The sequence below is a fragment of the Asterias amurensis genome, chromosome 16, assembly GCF_032118995.1.
Source record: "Asterias amurensis chromosome 16, ASM3211899v1".
NCBI lineage: Eukaryota > Metazoa > Echinodermata > Asteroidea > Forcipulatida > Asteriidae > Asterias > Asterias amurensis.
This window is the reverse complement of record NC_092663.1, coordinates 1408350-1427957: the sequence shown is the minus strand read 5'-3', so window position 1 is coordinate 1427957 and position 19608 is coordinate 1408350. Positions and strand designations below refer to the sequence as shown.

The 19608-nt window shown below is 37.4% G+C and overlaps 2 protein-coding genes across 4 annotated transcripts; both read right to left on the bottom strand.

The window, feature by feature from the left end:
- Window positions 1-1451: 1451 nt before the first annotated feature.
- LOC139948672 (glycoprotein-N-acetylgalactosamine 3-beta-galactosyltransferase 1-like) lies at window positions 1452-19588 on the bottom strand. 3 transcript variants are annotated; one of them, XM_071946901.1, is made up of 3 exons: window positions 19437-19588; window positions 16905-17882; window positions 1452-3547 (listed from the first exon to the last, which is right to left on the bottom strand). In XM_071946901.1, exons 1-3 carry the CDS (start codon window positions 19488-19490, stop codon window positions 3290-3292), a joined length of 1290 nt encoding a protein of 429 aa, XP_071803002.1. In that variant the 5' UTR covers window positions 19491-19588; the 3' UTR covers window positions 1452-3289. The 3 variants fall into 3 exon arrangements, with proteins under 3 accessions (XP_071803002.1, XP_071803004.1, XP_071803003.1); XM_071946903.1 differs by having other exon boundaries at window positions 19414-19571; XM_071946902.1 differs by lacking the exons at window positions 16905-17882; window positions 19437-19588 and adding exons at window positions 12806-13488; window positions 14531-14836.
- Window positions 7125-11708, bottom strand: LOC139949131 (glycoprotein-N-acetylgalactosamine 3-beta-galactosyltransferase 1-like). Its single transcript, XM_071947538.1, has 3 exons — window positions 11501-11708; window positions 10112-10821; window positions 7125-7184 (listed from the first exon to the last, which is right to left on the bottom strand). The coding sequence occupies exons 1-3, from the start codon at window positions 11706-11708 to the stop codon at window positions 7125-7127; spliced, it is 978 nt and encodes a 325-aa protein (XP_071803639.1).
- Window positions 19589-19608: the final 20 nt, after the last annotated feature.

Here is a 19608-nt window from a genome sequence, read left to right as displayed (position 1 = left end):
ACTATTTTTATCTTTCGTATATTGTAATACTTTTCAGAGTTGTTTTTATTATATGTCCATGTATTTTTGTAAATGGTTAATTTTTAGTGTAATTTGTATATAACATAATATTTTTAGACACGCAAAACCAAAATGAATTTCACTGTACTAATATTTGTTTTTTACAAGTGACAATAAAACATTATTCTATTCTATTCTATTCTATTCTAACAGCCGTTAGAGAACTCGTCGCTGGCCTTTTACTCCCTTATTTATGGCCATTCATTTTAGGAGTTGTTATCAAAGGTGTACCTTTCCATTAAATGAGAAGACAATTGTGAATCCTTGGGTAATTACATAAACTAAGCTACGATCACTCTAACTACTAAATAACAAATATAACATTTATCTACTAATTTTTATCAAAAAATTACAGTTCTTGACATGTATTCCTGTTCAAACCCCTCCTACACACACAGAAAGGACTGAATAGATATATATGTACATTTATTTGTACACTTTGTACATGTAGGTTATCAGTTGGCAACCTTTGGATCCGGATGTCAAAGTGAACAGCACACAAGTTTAGGTGGGTTGCTAAATTTTATCTGGATCACTGAAAAATAGCATTTCATCAGCGACAAAATTTCCTCACAAATGCTGTATCACCAAAAACATGACAGTATTTTTTCCTTAATTTGTAATCAGTTCAATAAGTTCAATACAGTTTAATAAAAACAAGCTGCTTCAGTAAATTACTTATTTTTTTTAAAAGTCTTTGTGTACAAAACCTTGCTCTACCAGAGTCCCAGCAATGGCGGCGTATTAATGCAGCACTTTAATGGAAGGTCCAAGTTGCCATCTTGTGTATAATATATCTTGAAATGAGATTTGTGTGGTAAATGCAAATTACCAGCTACATAAGGAAGTCTTGATTTGCTATTTTTGGATGGAATTATCGTGGCAAATGTAATGCATTGTAAAGCCATTCCCCTCAAATAATTTGTTCAAATGCCCCTTTCACACTACTCTATTCCCAGAGGCAACCCTGGGGAATAATGGGCAGCCCTTTCACACTTGGTTCACTTTACCCCTGATCTACCCCAAGAAAATGGGCAAACCCCTGGGATTAGCCACTCCTGCTCTTCTGGAGAAGGGTTAAAGGAACACGTTGCCTTGGATCGGACGAGTTGGTCAAAACAAAAGCGTTTGTAACCGTTTTTTATAAAATGCATATGGTTGGAAAGATGTTTTAAAAGTAGAATACAATGATCCACACAAGTTTGCCTCGAAATTGCGTGGTTTTCCTTCTACTGTGCGAACTAACATGGTCGGCCATTTATGGGAGTCAAAATTTTGACCCCCATAAATGGCCGACGTGTTAGTCGACGAGGTAAAAGGAAAACCACGCAATTTCGAGGCATGTTTGTGTGGATCATTGTATTCTACTTTTACAACATCTTTCTACCCATATGCATTTTATAAAAAACGGTTACAAACGCTTTTCAAAGACCAACTCGACCGATCCAAGGCAACATGTTCCTTTAAGCAGTTAAAAAACAATAATAACAATAATTTGGGGGGCTAATCTACCTTACTCGCAGCTAAGAGCTGAATTGCGAAGGACGCGGCTACATTGTGTTTGAGAAGCAGGCATGCAAGGGCGCATTCAGCTGCTAGCCACATCAACCCATTATGACCACGGAGCACAGCCAAGATCGAAAGTGTTTGGTTTTTTCCTGAGGGAGGAAAACCGGATAGTCTGGAAAACCCTCGTGGCACAGCAGAGAACCAACGCACAACTCAACTCACATATGGCCCCGACCGGGAATCGAACCAGGGTCACCTTGGTGAGAGGCGAGCGCCTTACGCACAAGCCAACCGTGCCACCGTGAACTTTCGTTGCCTCCGTGAAATACCAGGCATGTAAAGTGTGATAAGGCTCTTAATTCTGGTAAGAAATGATCTACTGGACAAATTCCCACCATTCAGCACCTTATTATTAATCAGGATTCTTTTCCTGATTGTGTTTGAAACTTCCGACCTACACTGATCTAGGATTGTACTTTATACAGCACCCATTTTATCTTATCTTTAGAGGATTTCCTTTCAAAGATAGTGAAATTTCAACCCCCTTTCTATGATACGTTCTTGATCTCCTTAAACTATTTCAACAACTACACAAACATCACATTTCAGCTACATGTACAACTTGGAAGTTTTAAATGGTCTAGTAAAATTTCAACTATTACTAAATTTGGCAAATTCCATAAAACAGGCAGGTGAGTTACTACCCATGAAAAAAAGGAAAAGAGAAAACCAGGCAAGAAAAAAAAGAGGAAAGGATAATATTCCTATCCTTTTGTACACAGAAATTGAAGAAAAAAAGAGGAAAATTAAAACCAAAAAAGAGGAAATCAGCTAAAAAGAAAAAGCCTCACATGCCTGATTAAACCACATTAAGTATAAATACGGACGAATCAAAACGCCACTTTCAATACAATGCTTTAAAGACAGTGGACACTATTGGTAATTGTCAAAGACCAGTCTTCTCACTTGCTGTATCTCAACATACGCATAAAATAACAAACCTGTGAAAATTTGAGCTCAATTGGTCTTTGAAGTTGCGAGATAATATTTAAAGAAAAAACACCCTTGTCACACAAAGTTGTGTGCTTTCATATGCTTGGTTTCGAGACCTCAAATTCGTCAAAAATTACTTCTTTGTCGAAAACTACTTCACTTCAGAGGGAGCTGTTTCTCACAATGTTTTATATCATCAACCTCTCCCCATTACTTGTTACCAGGTAAGGTTTTATGCTAATAATTATTTTGAGAATTACCAATAGTGTCCACTGCCTTAAAGGCTTAATAGAACAAAATGGACTGAGCAGTGGACAAACAACATGAAATAAGACAAGTGTACCATGTTTTTTTTTAAAGAAGACTGCCTATGGGACGGAAATCTAATGACACAACTTTCTGATTTCTCTAATTGGAGGGAATTTAAGAGTTTCAAGTGTAGTAAATAATGTTCCACAGGGAGCACTACTTGGTCCACTACATAACTTATTGGTGGGAATAGATAAATTGCACAAAGCATCATCGACTGCCATAGTTGATAGTTAACAATGGAAAAGTGCACACATGTACAAGCTGAGCTCTCTGCTAATGATAGCCTTGCACATTATCAACGTGGTCAATGGCACCATGTGCAATCCATCTATTTAAAAGAAACGATATCAGGTTCCTCAAGAAACAATACTTCATACTTGGTCCATTACATAAACACTTCATTCCATCAGCTTCTTTATTCCATCAAGTTCACTGCTTCCCGTTTCTCCTTTGACTTGGCTACCTCTACATCATTACCCGCGACGCTGAGGACCTTGAGTTGCTCCTCTGCAGAGAGTTGCGTCTTCTTCAAGATGGTGTCTATATTAGCAGGACAGGTGTAATGGCCGATGCCGAATGGACGCATGTGGTAGATCATGTACTCCAGAAGATACATCGTGTTTGGGCTGATGTAATGGAAGGAGATGGAGTAGTCTGAACAGCATTCTGGGCCCTATAAGAAAGATTTAAGAAAACGCAAAACATAAATATTACAATAGGAAAGAAAAACATGGTCGTAAATAGTAAATTAGAATTGCAAGGTACACGGACAAGACACAAGGAGTCGTGGCCGAGCGGATAAAAGCACCGAATTCAAGCTCTGGTGATTCTGTTCAGCGGAGTTCGAATCCCAGTTGTGACACTTGTATCCCTGAGCAAGACACTTCACTATAATTGCTTCTCTCCACCCTGGGGTAAATGTGTACCTGTGAGGGCAGAGTTGGTTCTTGTGATTGATTAGCTTTGATTGCGCTACATATTTGGCGGCACAGTCAGTATGCTCCCCACGAAGCTGAGATGGGTTCAGAAATAATTTTCAAAGCCCAGTGACCAGGGGTAATAATGTTGAAGCACCATGAGCGTCACTACGTGACGGACACGAGTGCTATATAAGAAGCCACTATTATTATTATTAAGGATCAGAGTATTTAATCATTGTGATCCTCTAGCTCTGTTAAAAATACTACACCACAGTGAGGTGTATTGTTATTCAGTTGTAAAACACATTGCTGTAAGACATGTCTGACCAAAAGGACTGCAGGACTTCTACTGGCCGGACGCTTAAACCACTGGCCTCAAGCCTACTGTCCGATGTAAAATTCAAGCGCTGCGCAGCTCTGTTAAAAATACTACACCACAGTGACAAATTGTTATTCAATTGTAAAATCAAGACTGCTGGACTGCCTGTTAGCATGAAAATTTGCTTAGCATGAAATTTCTTCCTTGATAAAAACAAGATTACCAACCAAATTTTAATTTGTTGCATATTGCTTGTTACTGGTATTCAGCTGCTGTTTGCTTATCCTAAAAATCACGTGGAAATTTGGTTGGTAAGACTGTTTTTATCAAGGAAAAATTTTCATGCTAAGCAAATTTTCGTGCTTAGCAAATTGGGCCCTGGTCATAAGTCTACTGGACGGACTTTATAACCACTGGCCTCAGTCCAGTGTACAATTCAAGCCCAGCAGAGCCACTTTAATTCAACTGTACAAATGTGTACACAATAGATTGCTACCCAACTCACTAATGTTAAATTTGCATCAGAATAAAGAATATCATAACCCTCACACCAATGTTTTCTAAGCATGTTAGTATACAAAAATTACAAGCATGTTACTTGGGTAGAAATCGAACCCACGATCTTTTCCAAATCACTATTGACAAACAAGGAGCACAGTTTCCATTTCTCTCAATCCAGCTCTTTCTGTCACTGACCCCGTTCCCACTGGACCCCGCAATGATCTCCCGATTCGAGAAAAGGGCCATCAAGACCCCGAAAGGGCGATCAAAGGGCGATCAATGAGAAACAGGCTCCAGTGGGAGAACGCGAGGGCGATCAGGATCTAACCATGCAATTTTGATCCTCCTCTGGAGTAGGATTAAAGCAGGATCTGATCGCTCTTTTAGATCAATGGGCGATCAAAAGTCTAGTGGGAACGCAAAGGGTGATCAGACCCCGCAATTTTTTTGCAAATCAGTGTTCTTTTTTAACCCACTTCCGTTCCCAAAAAGGGGGATCAATGCGGGCTTATACTCAAGTGGGAACGCAACCGCGATTTCACGCCTGCAACCAATCTTGTTGCGGGATCCCGATCTGGCAATTGTGGATCAAGCGGGCATGTGATCACTATTGTTGTGTCACTGCATTGATTGCACTGACAAACAAACAAAACCAGATGTCACATGTTTGCTGTGGGTTCTAAATAAAAAGGCTAACAGCTGTTGTGGTTAAATCTATATTTGCTGGTGTTTGTATGAGACAGTGTGTATCACCAGGTGTCACTAAGTACTTGAACAAATTGATTATTATACAGATCTCTGGTCAGCTGTACTGACTTTTTCGACTGCTTTTTAATTAATATACAAAATAGTAAAATGTGTACTTATTTGTAGACGTATGGTAATTGTACAAATACATTATCAACACAAAGTTGGATTTCAGTTGAAAAATGTACTGAGAATCATGCAAACAAGTAAAATAATTACAAAATGTACCTGTGCAAATGTAATTGCATTTGACAGTTTCACAAAAACAGTACTTGGAATTAATAATATTTTCTCGTGAATTTAACTGTAATTAAAGAAAAAACATTCTCTTTGTGGCTATCACAATTATGACACAACTTTGTCCTTACAAAAGGGTTTTTCTTTTCAATAATGACCTTTGCTACATGTAATTATACAATTTTAAACCTTGTAACATATTTTAAAGGCACTGGACACTATTGGTAATTTTCAAAGACGAGTCTTCTCAGCATGCATAAAATAACAAACCAGTGAAAATTTGAGCTCAATTGGTCGTCGAACTTGCTAGATAATAATGAAAGAAAAAACACCCATGTCACACGAAGTTGTGTGCTTTAGATGCTTGATTTCTAGACCTCAAAATCTAATTCTAATTTGTGGAAAATTACTTCTCTCAAAAACTATGTAACTTCAGAGGGAGCCGTTTCTCACAATGTTTTATACTATCAACAGCTCTCCATCACTCGCTACCAAGTAAGGTTTTATGCTATTAACTATTTTAAGGTTTACCAAGTTGTCAGAGCCGAGTTCTTAAACAAACAGAAATAAGTCCTGAAACCAGAATTCTTTGATTATCTTATTCACTTAAAGGAACACGTTGCCTTGGATCGGACGAGTTGGTCAAAACAAAAGCGTTTGTAACCGTTTTTTATAAAATGCATATGGTTGGAAAGATGTTTTGAAAGTAGAATACAATGATCCACACAAGTTTGCCTCGAAATTGCGTGGTGTTCCTTCTACTGTGCGAACTAACATGGTCGGCCATTTATGGGAGTCAAAATTTTGACCCCCATAAATGGCCGACGTGTTAGTCGACAAAGTAAAAGGAAAACCACGCAATTTCGAGGCATGTTTGTGTGGATCATTGTATTCTACTTTTACAACATCTTTCTACCCATATGCATTTTATAAAAAACGGTTACAAACGCTTTTCAAAGACCAACTCGACCGATCCAAGGCAACGTGTTCCTTTAAACTGTACACGTTTTTTTTTTACATTCAAACTTATTAACACGCAATTATATCAAAATAAAATTAAGTAAATGATAAGTTAAATACAATCTTCGTTTGAATTCGAGCAGCTTCCTTAAGAAGTCAGGTTTCTTAGTACTCTTTTTCTTTCTTTCACTGATGTGTAACTTTCACATTAAATCTTCTAACACAAATTATTTTACAACCCTGTCCAGGTGGACTTTGCGTTACCAAAACACTTTTATCTTCTCTAAATTTCACTTCAACGCAGTGGCCGTCTTTCAGATATAAATTACAACAGTACTAACAGTTTTGGTGTTTCTTCCACCTTTAACAAATCATTTGACGAAAGAAATTAAAGCAAATGGATACTGATACTGGTTCTGGCTCTTGGCCGTCACTGTCGGCTAGGTTGCGGGCACTCTGTCCCTCTAGACACTTGGCGCTCTGGCCCTTCAGACGTTTCCCTGTCTTCTATGGACTCTGTTCACCCTGGCTTGAGTAGGTAGCCCCGTGTAACAGTCCTGGCAATTTCAGTCATCAATATCATTCTCCATTCTTTCGTTTAATCTCCAATCTTCACTCAAGGCCATCTATTAATAAAAACAGTGAACCAAAACATGGGAATACATGATAACTTTCATATCTTAGATCTGTAGCAACACCAAAAACTATTGTTTTGTCCCAACTTGGTGATGAGAGTTAAATAACCAACAGGAACTTTAACAGTGGCAATTTCCATACAGTTTCAAGAAGTGCAAGGTTATTGAAAAGCAAAATTCTCCTTCAATCACATCAAAACTTTCACTTCAAAACTTTAAAGAGAGAGTGATCTATCATGAAATAAAATCACAATAAATTTAGTGTGCAAACTTCTACTTCTTGATTTGGCAATGTTCAGTTTTGAGGTAGAAGGAATTATAAAACTTACGGTTTCTCAATGGGTAGTATTCTTGGGGTGTGCTGGTTAGGTCTGCTGGCCCTCATACATGTTTCTGCTGGCTTGCGGCAATACCGCGTTCAACTTTTAATGACTTGCCTCAGTGGCTGATTTCACTGAGCTTTGGCTTCGGCATAAAAATTGTATGTCAACTGATGCACAAGGCCGTTTAAAGGGAAGGTACACATTTGGTAGTTACTCAAAAAAAATATTAACTTAAAACTGACTTGGTAATGAGCATTGGAGAGCTGTTGATAGGATAAAACATTGTGGGAAACAACTCCCTCTGAAGTCACATAGTTTTTGAGAAAGAGGTTATTTTGTATTAAAATAATAAAAGACTTCTTTTATTCCTATCAAAAAGCACACAAATGTCCAACAAGGGTGTTTTTTTAATCATTTTCTCGCAACTTCGATGACCGAGTGAGCCCAAATTTTCACAGGCTTGTTATTTTAAGCTTATGATTAGATACACCAAGTGAGAAGACTGGTCTTTGACAATTCCCAAGCATCCCTTTAACTACATGCACTGCTGGTTGGTGGCTATATCGCAGAACCTCACACGTCCTCTCACTCTCAGCTTTTGAAGTCAACTGCCCTCGCACAGCATTTTCACATTATGTCTTTTCTCACTCACTCTCTTTGCCCCACCCTAACTAACTATTCCTGGTATTCTTCTACTATTCTATATTCTACCACTAAACTGAAAATAAAGGGACACTTACAATCAAAGTTTTTGTAGCCGATTGTTTAGGCTACGCTTTTAATGTCACTTCTACATGATACATTAAGCCTAATGAAAACCCAGTGAAGTTTTAAAGAAACATTCTGCTATATGAACAAAGTAATTAATGGTACAACAAAAAGTACTGTGTGTGTGCAACAAAGGCTGGTTCCAACAAAAGGAACATACCACATAGTTGACAGTGCACGAAACAAACCACGGCCTGAGTACCTGGTGATTAAACTAGTTTGGGCTATGCTAATAAGGCTGTTCCATTAAGTTTGTAAGAAGGTAAGTTAAAATAAGTACTGATCCATTTTATCTACAGGTAAGTAACAAAAATAAAGGCACAGTTTAAACCACATTGTGACACAAGTAAGGTTTTATGCTAATAACTATTTTGAGTAATTACCAATAGTGTCCACTGCCTTTAAAAGTTCATTGTCTAAAGTCTAACCTCGTCGGTTCACAATTATTGCTTGATCGCTCATGCGACATATGCTGATGGAATGGTTGGTCATATAATTTCAGATAAACTCTCTAGGGAACTTATCGCCTTGAAAGTACTGGTCTCAACTATCAAATAAATTATTCAAACTTTAATTAAACGCATCCCACATGTGTGCAATATTAATATTCTATCACAGCTTCACATTGTCAGACCACAGTACAAATAATCCATAGCACTGCTTGACAGTTAGAGTTGCTGGAGAATAATAAAAGAAAAAACACCCTTATAAAAGATGTTAAATTTCAGCGGAATAAAGTTGAATAATTTTTGTTTTTTACCCATACACCGATGTGTGTTAGCACTGTATACTCGATACTTTCCCGAGTCCTGTGAAAAAAACACCCTTGTTGCACATTATGTGTGTGTTTTCAGACACCAAAAAATCGGCTTCAGGCCGGAAGTCTTTTAATATTGGAGTGAGAATTTACCTCTTTGTTACTTCAGAGGGAGACGTTTCTCACAATGTTTTATAGTATTAACAGCTCTCCATTGCTCGTTAATACCAAAATGAGTTTTTATGCTAACAATTATTTTGAGTAATTGACCAGTGTCCAGTGCCATTAGTTGGTGCCAGAATCAACTGGCTATTTCAAGCATTAGAATTTATAGCTTCTGACTTTTCTGTAGTAAAAGCTTATAAACAACGTTTCATAAACGTCAAAGAGGAAATTAAAGACAGGTTTATACTTTGGTTAAACATACCGGCAAGACATAAAAAAAAGAACCAAAACTAAAACCGATGCCAAACTATTTTGAGTAGTTACCAACAGTATTGGTAACTCCTCAAAATAATTATTAGCATACAACCTTACTTGGTAACAACTAATGGAGAGAGGTTGATAATATAAAACATTGTGAGAAACGGCTCCCTCTCAAGTAATGTAGTTTTCGAGAAAGAAGTAATTTTCCACATATTTGATTTCGAGACCTCAGATTTAGAATTCTGAGGTTTCAAAATCAAGCATCTGAAAGCACACAACTTCAGGTTACAATGGTGTTTTTTTCTTTCATTATTATCTCGCAACTTCGATAACCGATTAAACTCAAATTTCCACAGGCTTGTTTGAGAAGACTGGTCTTTGACAATTACCAATCGTGTCCACCGTCTTTAAAGGGTTTTGGTAATTGTTGGTTGACACAAAACACGATGTCTAAAGATTGACATTAAACTTACACAGTTTGAAGATAATGATAGAAGAAAGCTTCCCTTAAAATTTAACTTGCTGAGGTGCAGTATTTTTTGAGAAATTTAAAAGAATAAAAAATGTCCAGAAAATAATTTTCTTTGTTATCATTTTCTTAAATGTAAATCTGTGGACATTGTGTTTTGTGTCACAAACAGTACCAAAAAGAAATGACAGAATTTTGCCAAACATACCGTGCTTGTACTTGTAGGATAAAAGACATACTCAAAGAACCAAAACCCAGCAGGTATTCTCCCTGGTTGGTAAAGTTTATTTGGACTGAAGGGATGAAACCGTTCACGAAGAAGAACATCTCTGGAATCACCAGCAAGCACGCCAACTCCTTCCAGACATAACCCCATCTCAACATCTTCACTTTTCCCTTCTAGCCTGCACATCATCGGGTTCTTAAAGGCTTTCTCGACGAGTAAGACTAAAGCCGATTTACTCATAACATAACCAGCTCCACCACTCATATATCCTTGCTTCACGCTATGTTTGAACTTACGTCCGAAATACACGGGTTCGTTCGGATTCAAACCAGCAAGAAAATAGCGTAGATTTTCTAAGATAACGTATGTATCATCGTCTGCTTTAAGAAACCATTCAGCATCTTTGAGATGGTGATCGTAGACGTACTGGAATGCACCTCGTTCCTTCTGCCACAAGAAGTCACGTCCTTCAGGAACATCTACCTTGACTGTTGGGAAGGTTGGATCAGAGTGGGAGCTGACGTAAATGATTTTACTGCATCTACGACCCCATGTTGCTTTGATGCTGCTGGTTTTGGTGTGAAGGTTTTGTGGCGATGTTATTATCATACACAAGACTCGGACTCTATTGTAGAGGAAATCCGCAATCACATCCTTATCTAAAGAGAAATAAATAAATAACACAATAATTTTATTAGTCTTTGAAAACATAGTGGATTGGAGTTATAATATTTGAGTGACAAAAATTACCAATATTTCTCAAAAAACGTGTTCTCACATTATTTAAACATGTGTGCTACATGTATCCTTTGGTAAGTGTCAAAGACCAGTCTTCTCACTTAGTGTACATGTATGTCAACATGCATAACATAACAAACTTCAGAGGGAGCTGTTTCTCACAATGTTTTATTCTATCAAATGCTCTCCGTTGCGCATTACCAAGTATGTTTTTATGCTAAAAATTATTTTGAGTAATAACCAAATGGCCGACTTAAAGGCAATGTCCACAGATTTACACTAAACTTACACAGTTCGAAGACGATAGTAGAAAGCTTCCCAGAAAAAAATTACGTGCTAAGGACCCTGAGGTGCTGTAGTTTTGGGGAAATGAGTAAAACAGTGTCATGAAAATAATTTTTGTCTCATGAGACGAAGATTATTTTAATCATTTACAAACGTATTTCATGACATTGTTTTACTCATTTCTCAAAAACTACAGCACCTCCACTATCATTATCTTCAAACCCTGTAAGTTTAATGTAAATGGACATTTTGAAAAGGTACCAAAATGTTAACCATTCCAGATAAACAACTTTCGCTAAAACATAAACAACTTACCAAGTTCTATGACAGCTTGCTTCTTAATTGCTGGGTCATTTTTCTCCTCCACACCACCACCACGATGACATTGACAAGCCTCTGATTCAAGCAACTCAGTATGGTTTATGTAGATGTACGTCAAAACGAATCCCGTTAAGTAAGCAGAGATGAACAAAATAACAACTTGCCAAACACTCGCCACAGAGGATGACGATATTCCAGCCATTTTAAAACTGTTTATCAGAACAATATTTCCGCCTTAAAACAGGAGAATACTTCTAGCGTTGAATATTCCTAGCGCGCTCAATTTCCCCCCTCCCATTGAATAAGCATCAAGTGCATTTTTCCAGTATTTTTTATGCATTGATAACTCACTATGCACTGCCTCAAGTACAGTTTCATTAAAACAAACTTCTAACGACAAAATCAAAACGCGTCCGGTTGCAGTTATTAGGCATGTGCAGTACATGTAGTTCTTCACACAGTTTCAACTCCCATTATGTATGCTTATTAATGTTTCCAGCATCCCTGGAATTTTTCTATTTTGATATTACAGCTGTAGCTGTATTCAAGCACACAGTACATTGTACAATAATAAATCTAAATAATAAAATAATTTATCATCCAAGGTCTGATAAACAACGTAAATGTTCACATCAGACAATTTTTTCAAACAACCTTGACTAAAAGTAAAACCGGTTTAATGATATTGATAGCAAATCCACTTTAGGCCAAGTAAAAAAAGAAACATGTTTAGCTTCCGGGCCGGCTTCCTTTTTAGAGGCCGCCTCCTTTTTTATTTTATTTTTTATGCACCTTTTGTTTTTTTTCCCCTTTTTTTTATATTTTTTATTTTTTTATATATAATGAAAAAGGTTATTTTAAACGATCTCAGCTAAAACAATTCGAATGTGTTGTCTGAATGTCTTGACCAAAATGTTTCATTTATGTATTGTGTGTTTGAGCAGTAGAAAAAACAATGGATATTTGACATTATAAAAAGAATGGCGCCCATCTTGAAATCAAAAATAAAAAATAAAAAATTTGACTCCCATAAAGGGCCGACCGTGTTAGTTCACAAAGCAAAAGGAAAACCAAGCAATTTCGAGGCAAATTTGTGTCGACCAGTGTATTCTACTTTTAAAACATCTTTCTAACCATATGCATTTTATAAAAAACAGTTACAAACGCTTTTCAAAGACCAACTCGATCGATCAAAGGCAACGTGTTCCTTTAAGCAGAATGAAATCGGGCCCTGTGGTTTAATGAACACAACTTCCTTGACATTTCTTGAAATTTAAAAAAATACTTTTGATTAATTACCGCTGATGTTGCGTAGTAGACGTAATCCCAGTACCAGAATTTCTGCGGCACAATCCCCGGAATCAAATGATGCTCCGGAACGAACGGATGAAATCGTTCCCTCTTTTGATCATCACGTGAATCTCCGGCGATAACTCCGACATTCTCCAAACACTTCCCCATCTCAACATCTTCCGCAGATCCGGCTCCTTGAGACGCACTCTTGCAGAGTGCATTGTTCTTAAAGGCCTTCTCAACTACATTGACCACGGCTGCTTTACTCAATACATATCCAGCGCCTCCGCTCATGTATCCCTGCTTTATGTAAGGTTTAAACTTGCGTCCATAATACACAGGTTTTTGAGGGTCTTTATCGGCTAACATGTACCGTAGATTTTCTAAGATCACGTATGTATCGTCATCAGCTTTGAGAAACCAATCTGCATCGTTGAGATGGTGATCGTAGACGTACTGGAATGCACCTCGCGTTTTCTTCCAGAGGAAAGCACGACCTTCTGGAGCGTCCACTTTGACCGTTGGGAAACTTGGATCTTCTTCTGAGCTGATGAAGATGACTTTGTTGCAACGACGAGTCCATGTTGCTTGAACGTGAATTGTTTTTACTTTAAGATTCTGTGGAGAACTTAAGATCCAACACAAGATTCTAACATGTTTGAAAAGGCTGTCGGCCACCACGTCTTGACCTAAATTGAGGAAAAAAGATCATCATAAATGATGCAAGTTTAACATCTATTGTATTGTTGCGGTACCCGCTGCCAAAACATAGAATTCGAACTGCCTCTAGCTACCGGGCAACCTCGGTAGTCTAGTTGGTAAGACACTGCTCCAGAATTGCAAGGGTCGTGGGTTGGGTTCGAATCCCACCAGAGTAACATGCCTGTGATTTTTTTTCACAGGACTCGGGAAAGTACTGAGTATACAGTATGCAAATGAAAAACTCCCCAAACCCCCCAAAAAACAATTAATAGGAGCTAATACAAAAAATAATAAAACACATTAAGGATAACTTTCCGTATGGCGCCACCACTTTTTCACTCATTTTTACAAAAAGGGATATATCAATCAGGTAAATTAGATACTATATTATTTTATTTCGAATGAAAAAGTGGTGGCGCCATACGGAAACTTTTCCCACATTAATAAATCTAAAATAAAAAAATAAAAAATATATAAAATAACTAACACAATTTACAGTATTAATTCAATAATACAAAAACACCAAAAAAACAAAAAAAAATTGTATTGGAAGAAACAATATGGCATAATGAATATTGGACACAAGTAATTGCAATTGCAATCTTTCAATATTCTATTTCAAATTCCCACACACAAAAGCCTGGACAAATACTACAGGCAGGCCAAATCATTGTGGAAGTTTATGTAGAGTGAAAATTGCAATCTATACTAACTAAACTAGTGTAACGAATATTGTATCCTGCCACTAATTTTTAACTAACTGTTACCAGAAAGAAATGTAAACATGTTCGTTTCCCGTCACATTTTTTTCACAAATTTTTACCCTGAATAAAATTAACAGGTAAAAAAGGGTAACTAAAAACAAAAATGCCAAATCAGAATGCCTCATTTTGTGTACACTAGAAACTAATTTATTTAACAATGAATGAAGAAAATGTGGCAGGATACGGACATCTTTCAATAAACCACGCTCCGAAGAAAGAAGAAAAATATGTTAGATTTGGGTCTAATTGTTACGTCGATACTTACCAAACTGCCTTTCATGTGTGTGTGACTGGAACGAAGCCACTTCTTCTTTCGATACGCGATTTGTGTTGTCAACTTGAACGTGGCCGTAAGGATTATTCAAGTCAGAAACTGCCCTTCTCCTCCCGTCAAAGTTCACCATATATTCGCTGAAGTTTGAATACTGAGCAAAGACGTACATAACAAACCCACCCCAGAAAAAGGCGACGAAAAAGGCGACAAAAGTTGAGCGTGTTGGGCCGAAAAACTGGCCTCCGTTTCCACTCGAAGTGGCCGCCATCTTAAATATACTTCCCCAATCGATTTTGGTTGTTGGTGCGTCAAAGATTGTGTACTCCAGGTAGTACAGTGCAATCACTAATGGGCAAATCGCGCATGAACAATAAATTATAAATTAACAAGCGTTCCAAACGACTGGTTTCATTCCATACTATTTACGTTATTTAAAGAGATGAAGCATTATCGATTTATAAACATCTGTGTCTCATAACTTTTAATCTAAAGTTTAACTTATCAATTGTATGTATTTGGCTTTTTAAAAACTTCTGCAAAATAGAAAAAATAGCATAAATATTTTTTATACAGAAAAATATTTTTTACACAGAGTTGACCATTGAAATTAAACTAATAACCTCACTAATCAGTCACAGAGATAGCCACATCATACATTTGTTGATAGCATTTGAATTTGAAGTAAAACAAAGAAAAAATGTGGTTTTTCAGGGGTCGAAATTAAGTGTATTTCCATGGTAGTCAGCAGGGCTAGTGACCAATAATTTTTAGTAGCCCTGATTAGATTTTGGTAGCCCGAAAGACACATTATGTCTCGCGTCACGGCTCAAACTTTACAATACACCAATAACATAGTTCTTTATTGTTTGTGATGATGATTTTTGCATTATTTTTCCACTAGCCCGTCGGGCTATCAAACTGGAAAAATGAGTAGCCCGGCTGTAAATCTGGTAGTCCCGGGCTAGCGGGCTAGTGGCAATTTCGACCCCTGTTTTTAAAATATGGTTCAATGTGCCGGCACTGTTAAGCCACATGTATGTATGTCAGGCTTCCTAGTTAGGGGTGCCAATCAGAGGCAACTGCCGTGTAGCCAGGGATCACAAACAACAAACTCTACCTGGCAAGTAGATACACAGATGGTGTTACCGCAAATAATTGTTAGCTTTAAATATAAAAACTTACTTGGTAACAAGCAATGGAGAGATGTTGATACATGTAGTATAAAACATTTAAAGAAAGGGCTCCCTCTGTCATGCTCTGAAGTAATGTAATTTTCAAGAAAGAAGTAATTTTCCACTATTATATTTGAATTTGATTTTGGGACCTCAGAATTAGATTTTGAAGTCTCAAAATCAAGCACCTGAATGCACACAACTTCGTCTGACAAGGGTGTTATATATTCTTCCATAAAATTTGCACAGGTTTGTTGTTTAGTGCATGTTGAGTTACAGCAGAGATAAGCGCAGAAAAATCATGCTTAGCAGAAACTGAGTACCAGCCACAATTCCATAAAGATTACTTGTGCCACACTCATTGTTTGTTTATCAAACACATTTGCAAGCAGTAATTTCTAGTTTCTAACAGCTCCATGAAATAATGGGCCCTGATGTGATGCACAAGAAGGTTGTTTACAGATTTCTGTATTGTTGTTTCCTAGATTTGAACAACAACATTTAGATCCCTGATGCAAATTTAACATTAAAACATTGATAATAAACTGACCACGGGGAACAAATACAACCATGATACAAAATAGACAAAGGATGTTTATAATGGGAATTTGTGATCCCCCATTATGGGGATTTGTGAGATTAAAAGGTGTGATAATCCCTGATTAAAGCTTTTTGAAAACCACAGAACAAGAACCTTGCACGATCATCTATGGAGGAAGGAACATCTCAACACATCTGCTGTTTTTATAACGCCAATCACTTTGTGTTGTGTTTATTGATGTTTACGTGTCTGTTTAATTATAGTATCAGTGCTGTAGTATGCTTCGTTTTTGCATGGAGGAAGAAAATATGTTGGTTTTTGAAAGGGCAAGGGCACCAAGGCATTTACATTACTCCTTGGTTAACTGCACCTTATGAAATTCTACATTTCTACTGTAGCATTTCAAGGGCACAAAGGCAGTCGATACCTCCATGAAGTATCAGGTCTTATACTTTGTAGTATGTTTTAAACAATACACATTGGACAACAAGAAACGGTTTGGTACCAGGTTCAAGCCTTCATTCCTTGGTTCTCAGAATTTTAAACTACAATCTCAACATATCAAAATGTACTAATTAAGAAATGCAAGTACAGGGTAGAACCAGTGTGAATCAATGAGTAAAAACCAATGAAATATTTGACAAATTCTTACCTTTTCTCCAGGCAAACGAATGTAGCGCCAGTACCAAGTTGCGTAGCCTTTAGTATTTCCAGGTAGTTTGTGGTCAGGTACAATCATACGGAACCTCTGAACGCCTTCTACATCTCGGCCATGACTACTGGATAACGCCCCTGCCGCCTTGAAGCATCCCTCTAATTCCAAGTCATCGGCCACACCCCCAAAGAGGGGTTTATTGTCTTTAAGCGTTGGTACTATCAGTTCAAGAGCTTCTTTGTTCAGAGTGAAAATTGAACCTCCAGTTTTTGGTCCACTAAAAACATGACCGATATAGTTCGGTATGTTGGCTTTATGCATCAGCAAAAAATAGCGAAGGTTTTCCAAGATGACAATAGAGTCAAAGTTAGCCTTGACGAACCAATCAAAGTCTTGGTCCTTGAAGGAATCGTAAACGTATTGCAGGGCGAGCTTAGATCGATGCCACGATTGCGTACGACCTTCTGGTAAGTCAATATCTATAACCCCAACTTCAGAGTTAAACTCACTGCTTAAGAAGATCATTTTATTACAATGCTTCGCCCACGTTGCTTTAATAGCTTTTCCATAGTTGAGTATCTCACTTTTGTGTAGAGTTATAAAACACAAGATTTTAACCTTGTTGTACAGAGTCGTGCCGTTTAATCGAGGATCAAAAAAGTTGTTTTTTGAGTCTCTGTTGACTTTATCTGCAAATGAGTCAGCTATAAGAATGTTGCTGGGGATTTCTCCGCGTCTGTCAGGTAGCACGAAGTAAAAACTTGATCCTCCTGTTGCATATTCACCATTAATTTCAATATGCTCTTCGGGCGATTGAACCACGTGAGATTTAATCGTGCCGCTGGTTTTTTTTCCTAATATATGTTGGTATTGACTTACAATCATAGCTGTTAGTATGCCAGCTGTTAGGCCGAGCATCATGGACACCATGCACATAAAATTCATGATGGAATAATTTCCCCTGCCAAGTTGGACCTGAAAATATACACACAAAAAACACATGAAGATTATGAAATTTGTTTATCAGAACCCTTTATACATGGTATGAATCATGAATAGATTTATATTAGGGTGTTGGAGATGGAGTTATGTTGGGTCCTACTACTAACTTGCCGTCAACTCGCCGTCAACTCACTTGCGCCGTCAACTCGCCGTCAACTCCTCCAATATACATTTAAAATCCACATTTAAAACTGTAAAGTATCAGCTCAAAGAGAATTCGCGAAAGTTTTAGGTCATAGTTCGGAATAAAAATTGAGGTTTTTTTCTCGTGAAAAAATGATCTCGAAACAGCAAAACCATCGGCCACCATCTTGCTTTTTCACATTGATTAGTCTTGGCCCAAGATGTCAATGATTGGTACTTTTTTTTATCAACACAAAGTCGTTTTAGTGAATGAATTTTTACCGAAAACCAGGAGAAATATGTAGTTTAGCCCAGACTTAACACTTCCGTGCCCCATTTATAAATTTTTCATGTAAAATTTAATGAGTTGACGGCACGAAAATGAGTTGACGGCGAGTTGACGGCAAGTCGGCGAGTTGAAGGCAAGTAGTAGGACCGGTTATGTTAGGGTAACACAGCCTAGAAATTAGAAGAACTAGATAGTATAGTATGACATGGTATGAGATTCGATCCGCTATCAGAATGGACCTTGGAATGACCCTCATACTCATACTAGTATGTAGACCCAGTGACTGGGGCGCTACGTTCCTTTTTTTTGAAATTTTGACATTATCGGTCATGACCGATAATGTCAAAAAATTTGACATTATCGGTCATGACCGATAATGTCAAAATTTCGAAAAAAGCAATCTATGACCGATAATGTCAAAATTTCGAAGAAAAAAAAAAGAATCTAGCGCCCCAGTCAGTGGGTCTAACTAGTTTGTAGTTCTACATGTAGGACTAGGGAACAGAAAAATCATGAAAAAAACACACTCCTTACGAGTACAATTAGTATTGAATTACTTCTAGAAACTATAAGTATAAGGCTCCCCTGTGAGCACAGGGGAGCCTTATATTATAATTATAGTTTCTAGAAGTAGTATTGAAAAGAACATAAATTTTATCATGATCAGCGATACTCACTCGCTTTTTCTCCCCCCCCCCCCCCCCCACAATTTCTCTCCTCAATAACTACATATAATACCAGGCCAGGCCAACTCCCAAATCCTACTACATCATAATGTAGCGTGGATTGTTGTACTCTATGCAGCTAGTCCTACGATAAGATGAGGCTCGTTCCGCTAATAAATAAGTATTATTATTCTCTCTCGTGGAAACGATAGCGGAACAAACTGACACCGTTAACATGGTTAAGGGTTGTTGCACTCTAAATAGGTCTACTTATTCATTGTACTTTTATTTTTTCCTGGAAATTTAGGAGTAGATTCCCAGTTACACATCGAATTTTAATTTGATTACAAATTTGAAATTATAGATAAACATGATGATAAAAAGTAAAAACACAATAAAAAGAGAGAGAGCCAATTTCTTTACTTACTTTTTTTTATACAGAAAACTCACATTCAATATTGTGCAGAGTCTTGTACATTGAAAACTTGTGAAACATGGAGTCATAAATTGTTTATCGACATAAGTTGTATGGACGAAAAATAACTTAAAACCGAGTCCTGAAATCTTGAATTGCAGACCACCAAGGCTGGCAGAAGTGTGTAGTGTAAATCTTTTTTTTTCC

Coding starts and splice junctions, on each gene's coding strand:
- LOC139949131 (XM_071947538.1), bottom strand. CDS start 11,708: ATGGCTGGAATATCGTCATCCTCTGTGGCGAGTGTTTGGCAAGTTGTT. Junction 10,822..11,500: donor GCAAGCTGTCATAGAACTTG/GTAAGTTGTTTA, acceptor ATTTCTCTTTAG/ATAAGGATGTGATTGCGGAT. Junction 7,185..10,111: donor AATTCTGTCATTTCTTTTTG/GTACTGTTTGTG, acceptor TTTTATTAATAG/ATGGCCTTGAGTGAAGATTG.
- LOC139948672 (XM_071946901.1), bottom strand. CDS start 19,490: ATGACTCCATGTTTCACAAGTTTTCAATGTACAAGACTCTGCACAATA. Junction 17,883..19,436: donor GACTCTGCACAATATTGAAT/GTGAGTTTTCTG, acceptor GTATATTTTCAG/GTCCAACTTGGCAGGGGAAA. Junction 3,548..16,904: donor TTCGTTTGCCTGGAGAAAAG/GTAAGAATTTGT, acceptor TCTTTCTTATAG/GGCCCAGAATGCTGTTCAGA.